Source organism: Bubalus bubalis, chromosome 12, assembly GCF_019923935.1.
Source record: "Bubalus bubalis isolate 160015118507 breed Murrah chromosome 12, NDDB_SH_1, whole genome shotgun sequence".
In the NCBI taxonomy this organism is placed as follows: Eukaryota; Metazoa; Chordata; class Mammalia; order Artiodactyla; family Bovidae; genus Bubalus; species Bubalus bubalis.
The window spans coordinates 2983235-3004974 of record NC_059168.1 but is presented as its reverse complement, the minus strand read 5'-3'; the positions used below and the strand labels follow the sequence as shown (position 1 = coordinate 3004974).

The 21740-nt window shown below is 51.9% G+C and overlaps 1 protein-coding gene across 4 annotated transcripts in view; it reads right to left on the bottom strand.

Annotated features, from left to right (window-relative positions):
- Positions 1-3455: 3455 nt before the first annotated feature.
- Positions 3456-21740, bottom strand: part of LOC102408544 (tyrosine-protein kinase ZAP-70) — a 40320-nt gene continuing 22035 nt past the window's right edge. For 3 of the 4 annotated variants that reach the window (XM_006059883.4, XM_025260665.3, XM_006059884.3), the window contains 10 exons: positions 15033-15171; positions 14850-14931; positions 14723-14769; positions 14455-14506; positions 13257-13449; positions 12548-12754; positions 10582-10774; positions 10359-10499; positions 10147-10259; positions 3456-5484 (listed from right to left, as the gene is read on the bottom strand). In XM_006059883.4, the coding sequence (XP_006059945.1) occupies positions 5361-5484; positions 10147-10259; positions 10359-10499; positions 10582-10774; positions 12548-12754; positions 13257-13449; positions 14455-14506; positions 14723-14769; positions 14850-14931; positions 15033-15171 (1291 nt within the window). In that variant the 3' untranslated portion in view covers positions 3456-5360. Of the gene's footprint in view, positions 5516-10146; positions 10260-10358; positions 10500-10581; positions 10775-12547; positions 12755-13256; positions 13450-14454; positions 14507-14722; positions 14770-14849; positions 14932-15032; positions 15172-21740 lie in introns of all 4 variants that reach the window. The other variant, XM_044925605.2, reaches the window with a different exon arrangement.

Below are 21740 nucleotides of genomic sequence, written 5' to 3'. Positions count from 1 at the left end.
TTGTCGTGCCCCAAGGCCTTTGCATGAGCTCTTCCCTCCCCCTGGAACACTCTTCTCCCACCCTACCCGCCCAGATATCAGCGTGGCTAGGTTCTCCCCTGATGCTCACAGTCCTCTCGGTCCCCAGGGGAGAGTCCCTGCAGCTGCCCAAAGTCTGTGGCTGAGATCCCTGACCCCATACACCCAAGGCCAGTCCAAGCACCCCCTGCACTCAGCCTTAAGGTTCAAAGGAAGGAGCTTGATCAAGGGTTTTCTGGCACACAGCATCCAGCTCTTTCACCCCATATAAACCTATGACTTCAGTCCAAGGACCAGGCTTCCCGGCAGGAGTCCCACCTCTTCCCCTATGAGCAGGGGCCAGAGCCCTGCTACAGCTGATCCACATATACAGTAAGTGCTCAACACGTGTGAGTGGAAAGGAGAAGTGCAGGTGGGGATATGGAAACGGAAATGTGGGCACAACAAAGAGAGAAAAACAGGGAGAAGGAAAGACGGAGGGATCTGATCTCCACTAACTACACCCCCAAGACAACACACACACAACACCCAGACTGCAGCAGATAACAGCCAGAGGCCTATAAGTGTGACTGCCCACAACACACACTCAGCATCAGGGAGCTGTGAGCATCAGGGGAGAACCTAGCCATGTGATATCTGGGTGGGTAGGGTGGGAGAAGAGTGTTTCAGGGGGAAGGAAGAGCTCGTGCAAAGGCCCTGGGGCATGACAAGGAGGCCAGTGTGGCTAAGCAGAGTGGGTCAGGTGGAAGAGGGGGGCAGAGTGTGCGGAATTTTGCCTTCACTCCAAGTGAGGCGTGAAGCTCTGGGGTTGGGCACACATAAGGCTCCGAGTACAGACTAGCTCAGTCTGCAAACGTGGCTCCTGTGTGATGCCCGCTGTCGTGGCGGGCACTCAGCAGCTGGAACTCCCCAGGGCCCCCCTAGACCCACCACCAGCTATGGGGGGGAAAGGCCCAACAGCAGCCAGACTCCACAAACCAAAGACAAGGAATGAACACCCAACAGCCAAGGACAACCACTGGCCTCAAAAACCCAAGGATAGCTGACCTTCCAAAGCCAAGGACAGCCTTTGGCCTCCCAAAGCAGAGCAAATGCTGACCTCCCCAAACCAAGGACAGCCACTGACCTCTCAGAGCCAAGAACAAACACTGACCTACCAAAGCTGATGACAACCACTGACTCAACAGCCAGGGAACCACCCCACACAACAACCAGAGCTTTGTACCAGCACAATTACCCTGGATCTTTACAACTGCTTCCCCAGGACAGTCAGACCTCCACAGCAATGCCAGGCTCCCCATTAAGAAGCCCCACATCCTCTACAGCCAAGCCCAAGAACAACTACCCCTAGAACCATTCAACGGCCACACCCTCCCTGGCCTCCAAACCGCTGTCTTCTGAGTCCTCAAGCACAGCCCCAGCCAAGCCACACTGCACAGCCCACCCCCAGCCAGTGGTCGTGTAAGGACCTAAGATAACAGCGTTAGCAGAGATGCACGTAGCCTAGGATTGGCCTTTGGTGAGTGTCAGGGCCATGGTCCTGAATGACAGGAAAGCGCAGAAGCTGCGGCCCGCAGACAGCTGAGCCGTGGGTGGGGGTCAGGGGGGTGGGGGTGACACCCACAGAAGAAGCAAAGAAACAGGACAGAGGTCAGAGCCTGGTGATGAGAAAGGGCAAGAAGAGGGAAGAGGCGGCCCGCGCTGATCAGGGGGTCACAGCTGAGGCCTTCCAAAGAGGAGCTCAGCATCAGGGCGTGCGACTCCACACAGCAGCTGTGCTCACCACCTGGCCCTGGCCCCCTGCCCCTTCCCTGGGCAGCCCCTTCCTTCTCCTCCCAGGGCACTGAGGTCAGAGGAAGGAGAACCCAAGAGGAGAGAGGAGGGACCCTCAGGGTTGAGAAGCCCAAAGATGGGAATCAACAGAGACAACAGTGGACAGAGAGATGGGGCAGAAAGAGTAAGGGGAAGGCTGCAAGGGAATTAAGACAGAGAAGCTGAGATGGGGCAGAAAGAGAAAGGGGAAGGCTGCAAGGGACTTAAGACAGAGAAGCTGAGATGGGGCAGAAAGAGTAAGGGGAAGGCTGCAAGGGAATTAAGACAGAGAAGCTGAGATGGGGCAGAAAGAGAAAGGGGAAGGCTGCAAGGGACTTAAGACAGAGAAGCTGAGACAGAGCAGAGGGGATGGAGTACGGAGGACAGAGAGACAGACATAGGCAGACAATGCTGGATGCCACCCCAAGAGCATCCCACAGCCCCAGAATGCCGGCGGGCTCAGCCAGGCCTGTGCCTACACACAGGACTTCGCTCCCGGCTGTGTCCCACTGAATCCTGTGAGCCTCTTGTGGCCTCCGAGCGCCTCTGTATTGGAGGGCGTCACCAGCACTTCCAGAAAGGTGACACCCAGGTCCCACCTGCAGCTGGCAGCTTCCCCGCCGGGACCGACCCCCCACACACACCTGGTGTCTTCCCAGGGACCAGAGGCCAGCTCAGGCCCAGAGGAGGTCACCAGAGGGCAAACAGCCCCACCAGGGAAAGCAAAGAGTGAGGAAGGTCCTCTGGGCCAGACACTTGGGTGGACCCATAGAAGAGGCCTGGGTTGGCCAAAGCCAGAGCCCCCTGTATCTGAAGGGCTGGAGGAAGGGGAGGCCTTTCTCTCTTTTTACTTCCCAGGACTCTCCCCTGCTCAAACACCCTCTGTGTCTCCCCACTCCCTTTCAGGGTTTCTAATTCTTCAACCTGGATTTACCTTCTCTTTCTGGCCAAACCAGAGAGATTAAATTACTCATATTTTAAATACAGTACGAGTTTTGTGGACATTACTAAAACACTGAAAACCATTCAGGCAGAAGGAACAGGAATTGCAAAGGCCCAGAGGTACGCATTAACATGAATATGTTTGGGGAACCCTCAAGAGGTCAGAGCTGCTCATAGGAAAGATTCTTCAAGTGGTTGTGGAGGGAATGGATTGCAGGGCACAGGACTAGGGCCTGTGAGACCAGGGGGGAGTCGTGGGTTCTGCTCCAGGCAAAAGATAACTCAAATAGCAGCAGGTGAGAGCCAGGTTTCACAAGCTGAGGCACCGTGGCTTGGGGAACACCGCCATCTCGTGGTATCTTTGTGAAACTGCACCCTCTGTCATTGGCTCCAACGGTCATTTACAGCGAGCACAACAGCATTCTCCAGCATCACCCACTCAATGCACATGAGTTTGAGCAATCTCTGGAAAATAGTGAAGGACAGGGGAGCCTGGCCTGCTGCAGTCCATGCGGCCACAAAGAGTCAGACACGACTCAGCAACTGAACGACAACAGCATTCTCCAGTGCATTTGACACCCAGAGTCATCACTTTCAACACCTCCTCCCCATAAAGTATTTTCAGCAACAATTACAACATGAAACAAGAATAATGACCATAAAAGAAATGCAGACAGCGAAAATGTTTTCCCTTGTGATATAATACTTTATGTAACAATGTAAATAATTATCCAGGAATAACAAGTAAACAAATAATAAAACTAAAATACCGGCAAACAGTGTACCTTGGGAAGCCACAAAACAGCGCTATTGATGTAACTTTTTTCATTTGCTCATTCATTTGAAAAATTAAACAATTTTTGCATTTTAATGATGTTAGTCAGTAATACAGTTTATGAACTAATATATACATTTACCAAATAAAAGACTGTATCGCATGGTTTGCAAGCCTTCACAGCTTTAAAGACAAATAAAAATCTCCAAGTGGCTGCACAAAATGACAAAATGGAGGTAATTCAAGTTTGTGTCTTTATCTTGACAATTGCTGCGCTCTCCTTGTCTGCTGTCAATCCTTGCAGGAAGATACAGTCTGGCAGGGCTTGGGAGCCCTCAAACAATTCCAAACGATGACAGATTTACTCTCCAAACAAACACAGAGCTGAGAGTTTGTGTGTCTGGAGTTGACTGTAAAACTGGGAGTTCTCTCAACTACTTTGCAGGTAGAATGCAAAGCTCATGAAAGAGTATGCTAACATGAAGCTCACACGTAAATCATTACAACTCCATAAGCGGTAAAAATCAGAGTGAGGTCTATACCTAAGTTAATAATCCCAACATCAATTTCCTGGTTTCGACAATGCACCCACATCACCAAGGTTCTGGGGCCGCCTCCTGGGTGCCCCCTGCCCACCTCCCCACCCAGGTCTTGTGCTCAGCCTCCACACAATCCTGAAGACCCCCACCGGCACACTGTAGTTCTACAAAAAAACCTGACTTTCTAGAGCTCCACAAACAAAAAGAAAGAAAATCTATCTTCCCCGAAGCCGCAGAAAATCTCCTGGCCTCTCCCTGGTTTTGAGGGGGATACATGGCCGCCCTGGAGCCCTCCGCACTTTGAGGCCAGGGAACTGAGCCAGGGGCCAACTTCAGCTAAAGATGAGGGGGAGTGAGTCCAGAAAAGACAGACAGGGACCTGGCTCTGTTTCACGCACCCGGGCGGATTCTGAGCTCCAGCACCCCAAATCTCCGCGCGGGGAAGCTGAGGCAGCGAGGGCCTGGAGATGGGTCTTCTCTGGAGCGGGATTGAGCTGGGACTGAGTCCGCACACGGGGCATCAGGTTGATAAAGAGTCCCAGCTGCTACTGCCTGGACCCAGGGAAGAGGAGAGGCAGCTGAGTAGGCCGAACGGAATGCTGGAATCACCTGCTGCTGCTGCTGCCGCCGCCGCCGCTAAGTCGCTTCAGTCTTGGGGCGTGGCCGGGGGAGGTGCCAGCAGGGTGTTTCAGTCTCTGCAGGTGATGGCTCACACGCAGCGAACACGGGCAGCGCCTGTTTCACGCCGAAGGTCGGGAAGCTGGGGTCAGCAATGCCCCTGGCCCCTCAGCCCCTAGGCTCACATGAACATGTTCCCAGGGCAGAGGGGTGGGAAAGCCAGCTCCCCAGACCCACACAAAAACAGCTGCTTCAGGCACTTCTCAAGGACCCCTTTCCTGGTCCTCCCAGCCCCACCCCAGAAAGATGAGGGATCACAAACAAGGGAGAAGCTGGAGTTTATTCCAATGATTCCAGGTCTCGCAGCCTGAGGACTCCCAGAGTCTGCCTTTCTGGACCCAGAGGAAGGAGGGTCCCGGCTGTAAGCAACCCCCCTCAGCTCAGGGCTCCCCCGTAGATTCCAGTCCAGGACCATCTTCCCCAGGTCTTGCTTCCTCCCCCAGCCAGAGGGGCCGGGTGACCGGGCTGGGAATACTAGACCAGCGTGGGCGAGAGAGAAACTGAGCCGGGCCCAGCCTGGAGGTCCCGGGAGAGAGCTGAGGGCACAGGAGGACAAGCTGGGGGCGTGGGGTCTCAGGCCCTGGGCCGGGTGGAGCTCAGGGACACGCAGCCTCAACCCCGTTTCCACAAGCGGCGGGCTCCTCTGCCTTGCTCGCCAAGCTGTAGTAGTAGGTGCGCATGCGCTGTTCAACCGTGGCGAAGTCCGGGCGGTCCTCCCACCTGTGAGGGTAGTGGAGATCCAGGCGGCTGGCTACACCCCCAGGACCCAACTTCAGCTTGTGCGTGGGCATGTAGGAGGCTCAGAAAGCAGTGGGGCAGGGGTTATTGGGTGATGGCGGGGGGCGGGGGGGGGGGGTGAATCTCCTGCGTGTAGACAACTGCGATTCAGGGGTTGCCCTCTGGCATAAGAGAAGGACTGACATCTGACATACAGGGTGGACAGGAAGCATATTCGTGTCCTGACTGCTGGAGACTTAGCAATGAGGACTCACTGAGTGTTGGGGTGACAACTTGACTCCAGGAAGCTGGGACACTGAGTGCTGAAATACTGAGCATGTGTATTTGGGCAGGTACTTGGGTGCTAGGTGCGGGCTCACAGGGATGCAAGTATGCTGCCCGGGATGGAAAGGAACACTGGAGTGTGGAGGGGGGTGGGTTCATCTAGTGGAGATTCCAGGTATTAATGTTACCATGTGTGAAATATCCATGAATTGTGTTGGAGTGTTAGACACTAGTCTCTTTGTATATTGAGGCGTTGGTGTAATGTAACGAGAGTTTCCTGATAGAGGCTGGCTTAATATATATTGGAATAGGAATGATCTGATCATTTCTTATTAATTTATCATAAATTTGTTGTTCAGTCGCACAGTCCTGTCCGACTCTTTGCAACCCTGTGGACTGCAGCACTCCAGGTTTCCCTGTCCTTTAGATCACCCAACATAAACAGGGCGTCTATTTATTAGATTGGCCGAGAGAAGCTACCCCCTGCCCAAGGCCAAGGGCAGCGGCCGAGAGGAGCTACCCCACATCCAAGGAGTGGTGGCTGCACGGGTGCAGGAGGGCCGAGAGGAGCTACTCCACATTCAAGGTCAGGAGGGGCGGCTGTGAGGAGCTACCCCTCATCCAAGGTAAGGAGCAGCGGCTGCGTTTTGCTGGAGCAGCCGTGAAGAGATACCCCATGTCCAAGGTAAGAGAAACCCAAGTAAGACGGTGGGTGTTGTGAGAGGGCATCAGAGGGCAGACACACTGAAACCATAATTGCAGAAAATTAGCCAATCTGATCACACGGGCCACAGCCTTGTCTAACTCAATGAAACTAAGCCATGCCGTGTGGGGCCACCCAAGACGGGCAGGTCATGTTGGAGAGGTCTGACAGAATGTGGTCCACTGGAGAAGGGAATGGCAAACCACTTCAGTACTCTTACCTTGAGAACCCCATGAACAGTACGACAAGGTAAAATGATAAGATACTAAAAGACGAACTCCCCAGGTCAGTAGGTGCCCAATATGCTACTGGAGATCAGTGGAGAAATAACTCCAGAAAGAAGGAAGGGATGGAGCCAAAGCAAAAACAACACCCAGCTGTGGATGTGACTGGTGATAGAAGCAAGGTCCGATGCTGTAAAGAGCACTATTGCACAGGAACCTGGAATGTTAGGTCCATGAATCAAGGCAAATTAGAAGTGGTCAAACAGGGGATGGCAAGAGTGAACGTCGACATTCTAGGAATCAGCAAACTAAGATGGACTGGAATGGGTGAATTTAACTCAGATTACCATTATATCTACTACTGCGGGCAGGAATCCCTTAGGAGAAATGGAGTAGCCATCATGGTCAACAAAAGAGTTTGAAATGCAGTATTTGGATGCAATCTCAAAAACGACAGAATGATCTCTGTTCGTTTCCAAGGTAAACCATTCAATATCACAGTAACCCAAGTCTATGCCCCAACCAGTAACACTGAAGAAGCTGAAGTTGAATGGTTCTATGAAGACCTACAAGACCTTTTAGAACTAACACCCAAAAAAGATGTCCTTTTCATTATAGGGGACTGGAATGCAAAAGTAGGAAGTCAAGAAACACCTGGAGTAACAGGCAAATTTGGCCTTGGAATACGGAATGAAGCAGGGCAAAGGCTAAGAGTTTTGCCAAGAGAAAGCACTGGTCATAGCAAACACCCGCTTCCAACAACACAAGAGAAGACTCTACACATGGACATCACCAGATGGTCAACACCGAAATCAGACTGCTTATATTCTTTGCAGCCAAAGATGGAGAAGCTCTATACAGTCAGCAAAAACAAGACCGGAAGCTGACTGTGGCTCAGATCATGAACTCCTTATTGCCAAATTCAGACTTAAATTGAAGAAAGTAGGGAAAACCATGAGACCATTCATGTATGACCTAAGTCAAATCCCTTATTATACAGTGGAAGTGAGAAATAGATTTAAGGGACTAGATCTGATAGACAGAGTAAAGACATAGAGGAAAACAACAGAATGGGAAAGACTAGAGATCTCTTCAAGAAAATTAGAGATACCAAGGGAACATTTCATGCAAAGATGGGCTCGATAAAGGACAGAAATGGTATGGACCTAACAGAAGCAGAAGATATTAAGAAGAAGTGGCAAGAATACACAGAAGAACTGTACAAAAAAGATCTTCACGACCCAAATAATCCCGATGGTATGATCACTCACCTAGAGCCAGACATCCTAGAATGTGAAGTCAAGTGGGCCTTAGAAAGCATCACTATGAACAAAGCTAGTGGAGGTGATGGAATTCCAGTTGAGCTATTTCAAATCCTGACAGATGATGCTGTGAAAGTGCTGCACTCAATATGCCAGCAAATTTGGAAAACTCAGCAGTGGCCACAGGACTGGAAAAGGTCAGTTTTCATTCCAATCCCAAAGAAAGGCAATGCCAAAGAATGCTCAAACTACTGCACAATTGCACTCATCTCACACACTAGTAAAGTAATGCTCAAAATTCTCCAAGCCAGGCTTCAGCAATACGTGAACTGTGAACCTCTAGATGTTCAAGCTGGTTTTAGAAAAGGTAGAGGAACCAGAGATCAAATTGCCAACATCTGCTGGATCATCGAAAAAGCAAGAGAGTTCCAGAAAAACATCTGTTTTATTGACTATGCCAAAGCCTTTGACTGTGTGGATCACTATAAACTGTGGAAAATTCTGAAAGAGATGGGAATACCAGACCACCTGACCTGCCTCTTGAGAAACCTGTATGCAGGTCAGGAAGTGACAGTTAGAACTGGACATGGAACAACAGACTGGTTCCAAATAGGAAAAGGAGTACGTCAAGGCTGTATATTGTCACCCTGCTTATTTAACTTGTATGCAGAGTACATCATGAGAAACGCTGGACTGGAAGAAACACAAGCTGGAATCAAGATTGCTGGGAGAATTATCAATAACCTCAGACATGCAGATGACACCACCCTTATGGCAGAAAGTGAAGAGGAACTAAAAAGCCTCTTGATGAAAGTGAAAGTGGAGAGTGAAAAAGTTGGCTTAGAGCTCAACATTCAGAAAACGAAGATCATGGCATCTGGTCCCATCACTTCATGGGAAATAGATGGGGAAACAGTGGAAACAGTGTCAGACTTTATTTTTTGGACTCCAAAATCACTGAAGATGGTGATTGCAGCCATGAAATTAAAAGACACTTACTCCTTGGAAGGAAAGTTATGACCAACCTAGATAGCATATTCAAAAGCAGAGACATTACTTTGCCAACAAAGGTCCATCTAGTCAAGGCTATGGTTTTTCCAGTAGTCATGTATGGATGTGAGAGTTGGACTGTGAAGAAAGCTGAGTGCTGAAGAATTGATGCGTTTGAACTGTGGTGTTGGAGAAGACTCTGGAGAGTCCCTTGGACTGCAAAGAGATCCAACCAGTCCATTCTGAAGGAGATCAGCCCTGGGATTTCTTTGGAAGGAATGATGCTAAAGCTGAAACTCCAGTACTTTGGCCACCTCATGTGAAGAGTTGACTCATTGGAAAAGACCCTGATGCTGGGAGGGATTGGGGGCAGGAGGAGAAGGGGACGACAGAGGACGAGATGGCTGGATGGCATCACTGACTCGATGGATGTGAGTCTGAGTGAACTCCGGGAGTTGGTGATGGACAGGGAGGCCTGGCATGCTGCGATTCATGGGGTCGCAAAGAGTCAGACACGACTGAGCGACTGAACTGAACTGATTTACTGGATTGCTTGGATGTCTGGGTGTCAGTGTGACAGGTGCTGTCCTGTGGGATAACTGACGTTGGGACAGTAAGGGGGTCAAATATTGGAATGCCTAAGCACTGCATGATTAGTGAAGGGTGACAGCTTGTTTGGGTGCACATTCCTTGTGCTTGGAAGTGGAGATACTGCTGATGTTGGGGGTTAGGGTGTTCAAGCACTGGACTTCAAGCAGATGGAGGTGGGGGATATTGAATATTTGGGGGCTTCAGTGTTGACCTGAATGGGCAAGTATGTGTTGGCTGATGGGGAAAAGGAATTATATCATACAATGGAATATTACCCCATGCCCTGAGTATTGGTGTCATATTTTGGGTAACAGTACTGACTTGTTTGAATCTTGCAGGATTGCATGAGTGCTGGATGAGACTGAGGTTTTAGATGCTGGAGCCCTGGTGTCCACAGGTAGGGTGATGGGGTGCTAGAGCATTGTAGGGTCAATGTGTTGAAGAGCTGAACACAGAGGCAGGGGAGTAAAGGTACTGTGGGTTGGAAAGGCCATGAACTGCGTGGGTCTTGGGGTGGGAAGAGTGATGCTTGACTGTCGGACACCACAACCTCCTGCCCCAGGCCCAGGTGTCAATTCAACCAGGTACCCTCCCACCCGCTGGCACTCACTTGTAGGTCCAGCAATCACTCATGAGCTTGTACATCTCAGGGGGACACTCTGGTGGGCACTCCATCCGCTTGCCCTGCTCAATGAAGGCCATGACCTCCGGGCCCTTCATCTTCTGCTCAAGCCAAAGTCAAGTGCACATGTGAGTAATCAGGGCTCCCTCCCCCAGTCCCCCTTCCCACCCAGCCAACCAGCCACCTCTGCCCACGCCTGCCTTGTAGGGCTTCTGCCCGTAGGAGAAGGCCTCCCACATGGTGACTCCGTAGCTCCAGACGTCACTGCGGCTGGAGAACTTGCGGAAGTTGATGCACTCGGGCGCATACCACTTGAGTGGCCACTTCCCGGCTGAGCGGGCCTGGGAGCCAGGAGATAATGCTGAGAGGGCTCGGGCACCCGCCACCCCCAAGCCCCCCACCTGGGCACCCGGGCGGGCTCACGGTGTAGTAGCTGTCGTCGGCGCCCAGGGCCTTGGAGAGCCCGAAGTCGCTGATCTTGGCGTAGTGCCGGTTAACCAGCAGGACATTGCGGGCCGCCAGGTCACGATGCACAAAGTTTTTCTCTTCCAGGTACTTCATCCCCATAGACACCTGGTGCAGCAGCTCCGCCACATTGCTGACGGGGATCTCCTCCCTAGGGTGAGGGGGAAGAAGGGAGCAGCTGGGAGAGGATGCCAAAGGCCCCAAGGGGGCAAAGCGCAAGTCTGATGCAGCTGAGCTTCTGTTGAACAGGAGCTAATTGTGCACCCGCTGTGTCCTAGGCATGGGGCGGGGACACACCCAGTGTGTGAACAAAACAGGCACAAACGTTTGCCCTCATTCAGGCTTTAAATTCTACCCACCGTGATCCCCAAACTTAACACATTTGCCTGTATCCCCTGTGTGCCCTCAGGGAGTCTCCTGGGCATCTCTAAAATAATAAAGTCAAGCTCCTGATTGTTCACAGGTATGTGTGCACACACACACACACACACACACACACACACACAACTTCCCTTTCATCTTTTCACGTACTCAAGCCTTGCCCTCAGCTCCTCTTCTTCACACACAGTAGTCAATCTATCAGCAAACCCTGGCAGCTCTGCCTTCAGAATTCCTCCAGTATTCCCCAACTTCTCTCCACGTCTGCTTCTGCCACCTGGACCAGCCCCCATCATCACCAGCCTAGACCTGAACAGCCCCCTCTGTCCTCACCCGCCACGGCCTGTCCTTCACACACCGGACGCAGGTCTCTCCTCCTCTGCTCACAGCCCCCACAGCTCCCGCCTCACTCAGGGTAAATGTCTGAGTCCTCCCCATAGCCAGCAAGGTCATGCGTCACCCACCTTGTCACACCCCTGCCCATATCACCTCCCCCGCCTCCTGCACTCCTCTGCGTCACCCTCATGGCCCGAACTCACGGCCCCTCCACCACTCCGGCACCTCAGGGCCTTTGCACCAGCCGCCCACTCTTCCCCCACAGTTGCACCTGGCTGCCTCCCTCGGTTTGCAGAAACCTCACATTCTCACTTCTCACCTCCCAGCCTGACACTATACACTTTATTATAATTATTATTAAAACCTCTCTTCCTCAACCAGAGTAAGGGCAAAGAACTTTTGTCTCTCTCTTCAGTGATAATCTCAAGTGTTGGTAATAGTCCCCGACACAGAGAAATTGCCCAGAAACACCTGTGGAATAACTGAGTACCTGAGCTGGGACCCGTGAAGGCACGCGCTCCAGCGAGAGCTCGGGTTAAAGGTCACGTGCCTCCATGAATGTAAAAGATTCTGTCGTAAGGGTAAGAGTTTGAGGCATGAGGAAACCAAATGGAACTGCAATTTCTTTGTATTAGAGGTCGGCCAAATTTTTTCTCTAAAGGGCCAGCGAGTAAGTATTTCAGCCTTTGCAGGACACATATGGTCTCTGTCACATGGTCCTTTTTTTTTTTTTTTTTTTTTTTGGAGACCTTTGAAAATGGAAAACCAGGCTATACAAAACAAACCTGGCTGCAGTTTTCTGACCCTGCTTTAGGTCAAAGACAATCAACTATCACAGTGGATCTTGATTTGGCGGAGAGAGCTGGGGTGGCAGAAGCAACAGAGCTAATACTTGCAAAGCTCTACAAGGAGTGCTAGGCCCTGTTCTGAGCACTTTATAAACATCAACTCATTTGACTTCAAGGGCCCCTGGAGGGGGCATCGCAGTTTTTCAAATGAAGAAACAGACACAGAAGAATTAAGAGACCTGCCTGGAGTCACAAGAGTGAGTGACAGCGCTGAAACTCAAACCTGAGATCAGATCTGTCAGGGGTGTAAGTGTGGGAGGCAGGTGTAAATGTGTCTAACGTGGGGAAATGAGTGTGGAGCACACCTCTGGGTGGACAGGCTCAGCCCCCAGTCCCAAACGCCCCCCAGCCCAGGGGCTCACTTCTTCCCGACCAGGAACTTGTGCAGGGGCCCGCCGCCGGCCATCTCCATGACCAGCATAAGGGCCTCAGCCTGGCAGACTCCAATGAGCCGCACGATGTAAGGGTTGTCCAGCTGGTGCATGATCTGTGCCTCCCGCATCATGTCGTCCTTGTCCGCCTTCTCCGTGCTCTGTTTCAGCACCTTGATGGCCACGTCGATCTGCTTCCTGCCGTGACACAGGGAGGGGCACCGCCTGAGCCCGCACTGGCCTGGACCACTCACTCCCTCATCCCCACCGGACCCGCCTCTCTTCCCCCGACTTGTGTAGTGGCTGCTGTGGTCTGCCGCCTAGACCTCCCCGTCACTCAGAGCTCACAGCCAAGCCCCTCACCAAAAAGAACTGGTTCAGTTTCACCCTCCCCAGGGCCAGCCTGTATCCAATGACCTGCGTGTATCCAATGGCTAATCAATGGAGGAGACGAGGGTTGGCCCCTCTGCAGCTCCCCTGCGATCAGCCAAGGACTCCATTGCAACTGCAGCTAGCCCAAACTCTCCCTGCCCCTGGCCAGCTCCTCTCACTCCCTCTCGGGACTGTCCTGAACTCTCCCAGGTAAGCCCCCCTCACAGTCAATCTGAAGTCTTATCCTGGCTCCACCCCACAAGGCCTGGAGAGGCCACGCCCCCTCTGCCCCACCCACAGTAGTTCCCCAGCCAAGGCGGGAGCTTACTTGCGCATACGGTAGACGCCCTGGCGAACTGAACCGAAGTTGCCGCAGCCAAGTTCGATGTCAGCCATGAGGAGGTTCTCACGCTTCAGGAAGAGCTTCTTGTTTTTGAGCTCCTCGGGGTCGCTGTAGGGGCTCTCATAGACGCTGGTGTCCATGGGCATCGTTCGCGGCTTCTCTGAGGACACTAACCGCGCTGGGCACACACACAGGTGTGCACTCCCAGGTCAGGAGCAGGGAAAGGGACAGGGGTGGGAGGAGCACAGGAGAGCCTTGGCACCCACCAGGCACACGCGCCAAGGGCACAAGCCGCACCGTGCAGAGCATGTGTGGGCGTGCACGTGTGCACTTGTGGGTGCTCCTGGTCACACCAACTGTGAAGCCACATCTAATGTGCACATGTAACACGTGTGCAGTGGCTAATGTGTGCACGGACATGCACCCCTGCATGTTCACACATGTGCACCCACAAACTCTCTCACCTATGTCTTGGTGTGTGATAGGGGTCCTAAAGTGTGTCTACACAAGCAACCATTAGTGTGCCAGCTGCAGTGTGCACATCTGTGTGTGTGTGTGTGCACTGACATGTGTGGACACGTGTCGTGCCCACCTTTGTCTACGTATGAACCACACAGCCATGTGTACAAGGACTCCAGGTGAATCTCTGTGTGCACAGGCTTGCATCCATACATGAAACACTCGAGCATCTGTGGCAGGCATGTTAGGTATGTGGGCTGTGGAGTCTGTCTTCCTCGGTTCAAATCCCAGCTCCACCCCTGGCCCGCTGTGGGACTTGACAGTTCCTGCCCTCCTCTCCCTTCTGTAAAATGAGAATAATGACCATGACCGCCTCTTGTGGTTTGTTAGAGGATTCTGCAAAGCTCATACACTCAGTGTGCTAGAGCATGAATGGCACGCAGTAGGTGCTTAATGGATGTGTTTCTACACCCGAGGCTGCCTGGGCACGGCCAGGTGTACCCCCCTGTGTGTCAGCATGCCCCCAGGCACATGCGCACAGGCGGGCGTGATGCGTATGCCCACATGGACACCTGCAGGCACGCTCTGTGCCCAGGGCAACCCAGTTCACTGCCCGAGGTCAGGCCTGGCCTAGGCCCCTCCCCTGACACAGCCCAGGGCCTAGCCAGGATCCTGATCTCAGCCTGACACGAACCCCCACACACCCTCACCTCTGCCAGCTCACCTGGTTCAGGGGTGTATCCATCTGAGTTGAGAGTGTCGATCCGTCTCTGAGGCTAAAGGTCATGGGATCAGCAGGGCCTGAGCCGGGGGCACCCAGCTCCTCTCATGGGCCCTCATCCTCTCAGGACTCCCAGGGACAGTGCTGAGGGGGCCCTCTTCTGTTCCATGGCAGCCCCACTCTTCCCTGCCAAGCTCTACCCTGGGAACCGGACCCATCGCCCACTGTGCTCCATCCCCAAGACCCCAACTCTGGGAGGCCCCTGACTCACCTGGGTGAATGTGGACGGGTGGGCGGGGAGTGTAGGAGCAGCGGCCTCTGGGGGAGCCGAAGGGACAGTGAGGAGGTGGAGCCGTGGTCTCCCGGCCCCCCACCCCCGCCACTGCCGCCCCACTCACCTGAGCTGGCGCTGCTGTTGGGACAGGCCTCCTTCAGGCAGTAGATGAGTCCATCAGCCTTCAGCTTCAGGTACTCCACCAGCTATGGGGGGTGGGGTCAGGGCTGGGACTCCCCTCTTCCCCAGGAACCTAAGCACCCCCCAAACAGCCTCTCCCCCACAACAGGGCGGGTGGGCGGCTTACCTGCCAAAGTGTGTCAAATTTGGTCCCCTCGGGAATGCAGTATTTGCCCGCCTTGTCCTGGCTGATGAGGTAGTGGTACACAGTTTTCCCGTAGATCAGAGACAGCGCGTACGTGCCCGGCTCTTTCCGGGGTCTCAGCCTGGCAGGAGGAGGAGGGGGTGTCACCCTGACTACCACCCAGGCCCCTGGTGGTTCCCTCCTAATGGAACTCAGTTCCCACATATATACCCTACAGGCTCTGCACCCCAGAGCCTCATGGAGAAGTGGCAGGGGTTGTGGGAACCAAGGTCAGGCCCCACTTGACCTCCAGACCTACTGGTAACAGACTCTGGGTGGGGTTGGGGGAGGGGGCACCGGGGCGACCAGAGAAGAGGAGAACCATGTTCATAGTCATCCAAGCACAGGCAGGGGCCATCCACAGGGGAATACTGGACCGCCTGTGGTGGATTTTCAGCCCTACATAGCCTAATACTCAGCCACCCCAGCTGGATACTTGGGCATTCAGGGGGCAACACTTGGCTATACACTGGGAACGCCTGGTTCTCCGTGGCTCAACATCTTGCCACCCGTGGCCACAAGTGGGTGGGGGGAGACAGCTGGCCACTCATGGTGGGATATTTTTCCATCTGTGGTGGACACAGAGCCTTAAGACCATTCTCCTGGGGAGGCAAAGCTATTTCTATACATTGAGCGATAAAGGTAAGCACAGGTCCATGGCTAGGTCATAGGGCTGCTGCTGCTGCTGCTAAGTCGCTTCAGTTGTGTCCGACTCTGTGCGACCCCATAGACGGCAGCCCACTAGGCTCCTCTGTCCCTGGGCTTCTCCAGGCAAGAATACTGGAGTGGGTTGCCATTTCCTTCTCCAATGCATGAAAGTGAAAAGTGAAAGTGAAGTCGCTCAGTCGCGCCCGACTCTCAGCGACCCCATGGACTGCAGCCTACCAGGCTCCTCCGCCCATGGGATTTTCCAGGCAAGAGTACTGGAGTGGGGTGCCATCACCTTCTCCAGATCATAGGGCACCTTCATACAAATCAGAACAAGTCACCTCATCATCACAATAGACTCATCAATTATCATAAGAGATGACCTTTAACAGAATGAGACCCTTGATTGTACTCTTCTGGAAATTTGCCAAAATAAATGTTAAACTCTTCCATGTCTCTGAATGGAAATGGAGCCCCTCAAAGACAGTGTCTTCATGCAGTAAGAACCTGTCCAACCACGCACATGTGCATGGATGCACACAGACACACAGGCCAGTTTAGGGCACCCTGCACCCTCCCATCCCGTCAGCATGGCACAAGTCAGCATCCTGGCACAAGGTTCTATTCCAAGGTTAAGTGTAGGTTTCCAGCAGAGGGGGGAGGGCAGCTGTTCCTGGGGCCTCTGGCACCGTGGAAGTTGCAGACAACTGACCAATAATCTAGAGGATTGAGCTGAGCTACACGAGAGTCGGCCAGCAGCACGCAGCAGGAAACAGTCACAGGATAACCCATGTGGGTGCCCTCAGACCACACACTCCCAGGGCTTGGGTCCTGCCCATGGATAGCCATTCAGTGGACAAGTATTTACTAAGTGTTGAGCACATGCCAGGCACCATTCTAAGGGCAGGAGTCCAGTGGTGAACAAGACAGATGCGAGTTCACCTTGCAACCCTTTCTTAGGCCAAAGGGACAGAGAAATATCCCTTAAATCTCCATGGCAAAACCTGAGTGAAGAATGGAGGGGTGACTGTGAATATCCCATCCATTCCCAGACAGCAAGTTCCCAAAAGAACAATTCAGTGAAGACACATGGTTCCCAGGCCAGCTCACAACATTCGGGGACACCTGGAGAGACAGGAAACAGGGTATGTTGGGGGGTAACAGGGGGGCACCAAAGTCAAGGAAGAAAATCCTACAACAAACTGAGAAATGCAAATGTCCCACAGAAAGAAAGGCACTTCCATAAGTAGACTGGTAGGCTGGGCTGGAGGTAATGGCCTCTAATTTCTAGTTCTCTCCTTTTGAGAAGTGAAAATACCTCATAAGTTCAAACTCTTAAGATTTTTGAACCAACAACAAACTCAATGCCCAGCCACTCACCCGCAAACATGTGCGGAATATTGGAAAAAAAAAAATACAGCCACAATATTAGGCATTTCTTCCCATCAACCGATGGACTCTGGTTCTGTATGTTTTGAATCAGGGCTTGACCACATGACTTGCTGCGGCCAATAAAGTATTAGCGAACAGGACACAGAAGAGGTTGAAAAGTGGCTGAGCACTGGGGCTTGCCTGACCCTTCTTGCTTTTCCTGGCAACCCTGCAACCACCACAGGAATGAGTCCGTGCTGGCCTGTTGGGGGGGCCACACAAAGGAGAGCCAAGGCACCCCAGCCTGCCAACTGCCAGACTGGTGAGTGAGGCCATCCCACGCCTTCCAGCCCCAGTCAACCCTCCAGCTGTGACCACACAAACAGGTGCAAAAGAAACCCGCTGGAGAACCACCCAGCTGAACCAAGCCCAAAGAGCCAACCCACTGAACCAAGAGTGAATAAACAACTCGTGTTTTAAGCTACAGCACGTTAGGTTGGCTTATTACACAGCAAAGGCTGACTGATACACTGTCTTTGGGACGAGACATGAGTGTTCACAAAAGAGCAGCCATCAGTCCCATTTAGGCAAAGACACTGGTGTGTTCACCAAATACATTTCAATACCACAAATTCTACTTTGTTTACTAAAAATCCAGCAGTTGGTGGCAGTTCTCTGTCCTTGAAGTTCAAACTTGAACTTAAAAACTAGAGGTACAGGCTAACACATCAACTTCTATCTCCACTTTTAAAATAAAATATAGAGGGCTGCCTGGGTGACTCAGTGGTAAAGAATCTGCCTGCCAATACAGGAGACACGGGTTTGATCCCTGAGTTGGGAAGATCCCACACGCCACAGAGCAACTAAGCCCGTGTGCCACAACTACTGAGCCTGTGCAAATACCGAGCCCACACACCGCAACGACTACAGCCCAGGCTCCCTAGAGCTTGTGCTCTGCAACAAGAGAAGCCACCACAATGAGAAGGCCGCGCACCACAGCGGAGAGTAGCCCCCACTCTTTGCAACTACAGAAAAGCCCGTGCAGCAACAAAGACCCAGCACAACCAAAAATAGATAAATATTTACAAAATAATACACGGAACCTGATGATGGTGATAAAAATAAGCTGCCATTTATGAATATACTTGCTCAATTCGTCAATATTTGACCTTTCATCTTCACCACGTTCTCCACAAGATACCCACCCTGTGCTATAATTACCCACATTTTGCACATGAGGAAGCTGAGCTTCAAGGAGATTACATCTCTTGCCTCAGCTCCACAGTGGATTTGGGATGGAGCCAGGATGTAAACCCATTTCTGACCCTACAATTGATTGCTACTCGGGACTGACAGCCAGCCCTGTGACAGATTCTCCGTGCACCTTCAGCAAGGTGCTTCTTCTCTGTGAACCTCAGTTTCCTCACATGTAAAATGAAAGAACAGAGCTAACTCAGACGTTCTTATCCTGTAAAGGGCTCCAAAAATGAGGCTCAGGATTAACCATGATCTCGTGTAAGTGTGAGCCACTCGGTTGTGTCTGACTCTTTGTGACCCCCATGGACTGTAGCCCGCCAGGCTCCTCTGTCCACAGGATTCTTCAGGCTAGAATACTGGAGTGGGCTGCTATGCCCTTCTCCAAGGGATCTTCCCAACCCAGGGATCGAACCTGCGTCTCCTGCATTGCAGACAGATTCTTCACTGTTTGAGCCACAAGGGAAGCCCATGATCTTATTTAACTGTCTGCAAAATCTTTGGGGGTAAACATGTATTGGGGATTATGAGTAGTATTCAGCTTCAGTACAATTCCCAAAGGGGCCTGTGGTCCATTAAGAAACACTTAATGATATAGTCTTGAAGGCCCTTTCCAGGGTTCAGGTGTCTTTTTCAGTTGAATCAATCAGGACAACAAATGCTGCAAATAGGCAGAAAGGAAGTGAGCTTTGGCAGCAAAGAGCATTTGGTATAATTCCATCCATTTGCCAGCAGCTCTGAACAGTGGTTGGTGATAAGTATGGCCCTGGTCTTGATTCCTGGCCACAGGGGCCTGTGACTTTCCATCACACCTGCACCCTCATTGCAGAACTAGACCAGTCCTGGGCTTATCCCCAGCATCATGATGAACCGTGGGTGTTCCTTCTTGAGATTTTTGTGCCTACAGCTTTGACCTTCAGTCCCTAACTATCCACATATTGAGAAAGCAGTTATTGATGACAGGAACCACAAGAAGAGCCTACGACAGCTTCTGTCCAGAGCATGCCTTGCCTAATTGTCCAGGAGTCTGGCTCACTGTAGCGGCTCTTGGTCTCAGCATTTCCCTCCTGAGTCATGTCCCTCATAATGTCCCTGTCCCAGCTGTTTCTGAACCCCAGCATCAGCCTCAGTCTATACTGTATCAGATCATAGCTCCCTCAGCCTCAGTCTTAGAAAATAGCCTTAAGTTGTTCAGAAGCCATCTTTGCAGCTGAGTATTATCTATAACATGCATTCAAGAATTCCCTCAGAAGTTTTGCAAACTCTACTTCAATTTACAGCCTAGCTTTGTTAGATCAGATCAGATCAGTCGCTCAGTCGTGTCCGACTCTTTGGGACCCCATGAATCGCAGCACGCCAGGCCTCCCTGTCCATCACCAAGTCCTGGAGTTCACTCAGACTCATGTCCATCGAGTCAGTGATGCCATCCAGCCATCTCATCCTCTGTCACCCCTTAAGCAGGGTGAAAAAAAAATTGTATTATTTGACAATAATATTTTATTATTATTACAATCTTGTAGAGGGATTCCTGCAGATAATCTGGTGCACATGCTCAGGCCTCACAGGGGAGGGGAAATCAAGGGGAAAAGGTCAGTTCCTCCAAGTGGGATGGCCCTGGGAGAGGAACAGCCCTAGGGGAGGTAGGTGAGAGCAAGGATTCAGCCAGGCAGGATCTCAGGCCAAGAAGAGACCATGAAAAGGGAGGCCCTCAAGAATTCACATCTTAGGGGAGGATGCTGTGCTTCCTGAGGCCCCAGGAAAGAGACAGGCACCAACTTTCTCTATGTCTCGGGACCAGAGTGACCTCAGCTGACATCTGGATAACACCTGCTTGAGAGAGGAGCCCAGGTCCTGACCGGAAAGCAGCAGCCCCAGCACAGGGCTGTAAACAGCTTTAGACCGACTCTTTTATAATAACTAACTCACAGACAGCCACATGGTTCAGCCATGGCTCAGGCTCAGGCAGAGACACTGCATTTACCCACATATACTAACATTCAGTGCGCTTTTAGTATATGCCAGATACTTGACTTTTGCTTGTTGTTGTTCAGTCACCAAGTCACATCTGACTCTTCACAGCCCCATGGACTACGGCACACCAGGCTTCCCTGTTTCACCATCTCCCAGAGTTTGCCCAAGTTCATGTCCATTGCATCGGTTATGCCATCCTGCCATGTCGTCTTCTGTCACCCTCTTCTGTTTAAGACTGCTTAACACATATTAATTGGTGCATTCCCCTAACAGATCCTTGGGTTAGTACTATCGTCATCCACAGAGCAGTTTCAATGCTCCCTCAGGGCGCTGACCTCACTCAGGATCAAAGCCAAAGTCACCTCCCTGGCCTCACCCTCTCCCACTCCATGCATGCGTGGGTGCTAAGTCGCTTCAGTTGTGTCCAACTCTGTGTGACCCCATGGACTGTAGCCTGCCAGTCTCCTCTGTCCATGGGATTCTCCAGGCAAGAATACCAGAGTGGATTGCTATTTCCTTCTCCAGGGGATCTTCCCAACCGAGGGATCGAACCCAGGTGTCTCATGTCTCCTGCACTGGCAGGCAGGTTCTTCACCACTACTGCCACCGGGGAAGCCCTCCCACTCCACGTGTCACTAACTCAGCTCCAAGCACGCTGGCCTCACTGCTTCTGGAACATGCCAAGAACCTCCTCCCGGTCTGAGTACTTGCCAGAAACACCTCCCAGAGAGCTGACAGCCCACTTATCACCTCCTTCAGTTCTTTACGCAAAAGTCACCTTCTCTGGCCACCTAAGTTCAGCTTGCAACCCCCTGTCCAGCTCCCCCTGCCCAGCTCCACACACGGCACTTGCCACCATCTGACATACTCATGTTTTAGTGATTCCTCGCTTTTTGTCCGCCTGCTCCGTAAGGACACTGGATTTGGGTCTGTCTTGTGGTGACTGCAGCCATGAAATTAAAAGACGCTTACTCCTTGGAAGGAAAGTTATGACCAACCTAGATAGCATATTAAAAAGCAGACATTACTTTGCCAACAAAGGTCCATCTAGTCAAGGCTATGGTTTTTCCAGTGGTCATGTATGAATGTGAGAGTTGGACTGTGAAGAAGGCTGAGAGCAGAAGAATTGATGCTTTTGAACTGTGGTGTTGGAGAAGACTCTTGAGAGTCCCTTGGACTGCAAGGAGATCCAACCAGTCCTTTCTGAAGGAGATCAGCCCTGGGATTTCTTTGGAAGGAATGATGCTAAAGCTGAAACTCCAGTACTTTGGCCACCTCATGCGAAGAGTTGACTCATTGAAAAAGACCCTGATGCTGGGAGGGATTGGGGGCAGGAGGAGAAGGGGACGACAGAGGATGAGATGGCTGGATGGCATCACCGACTCGATGGACGTGAGTCTGAGTGAA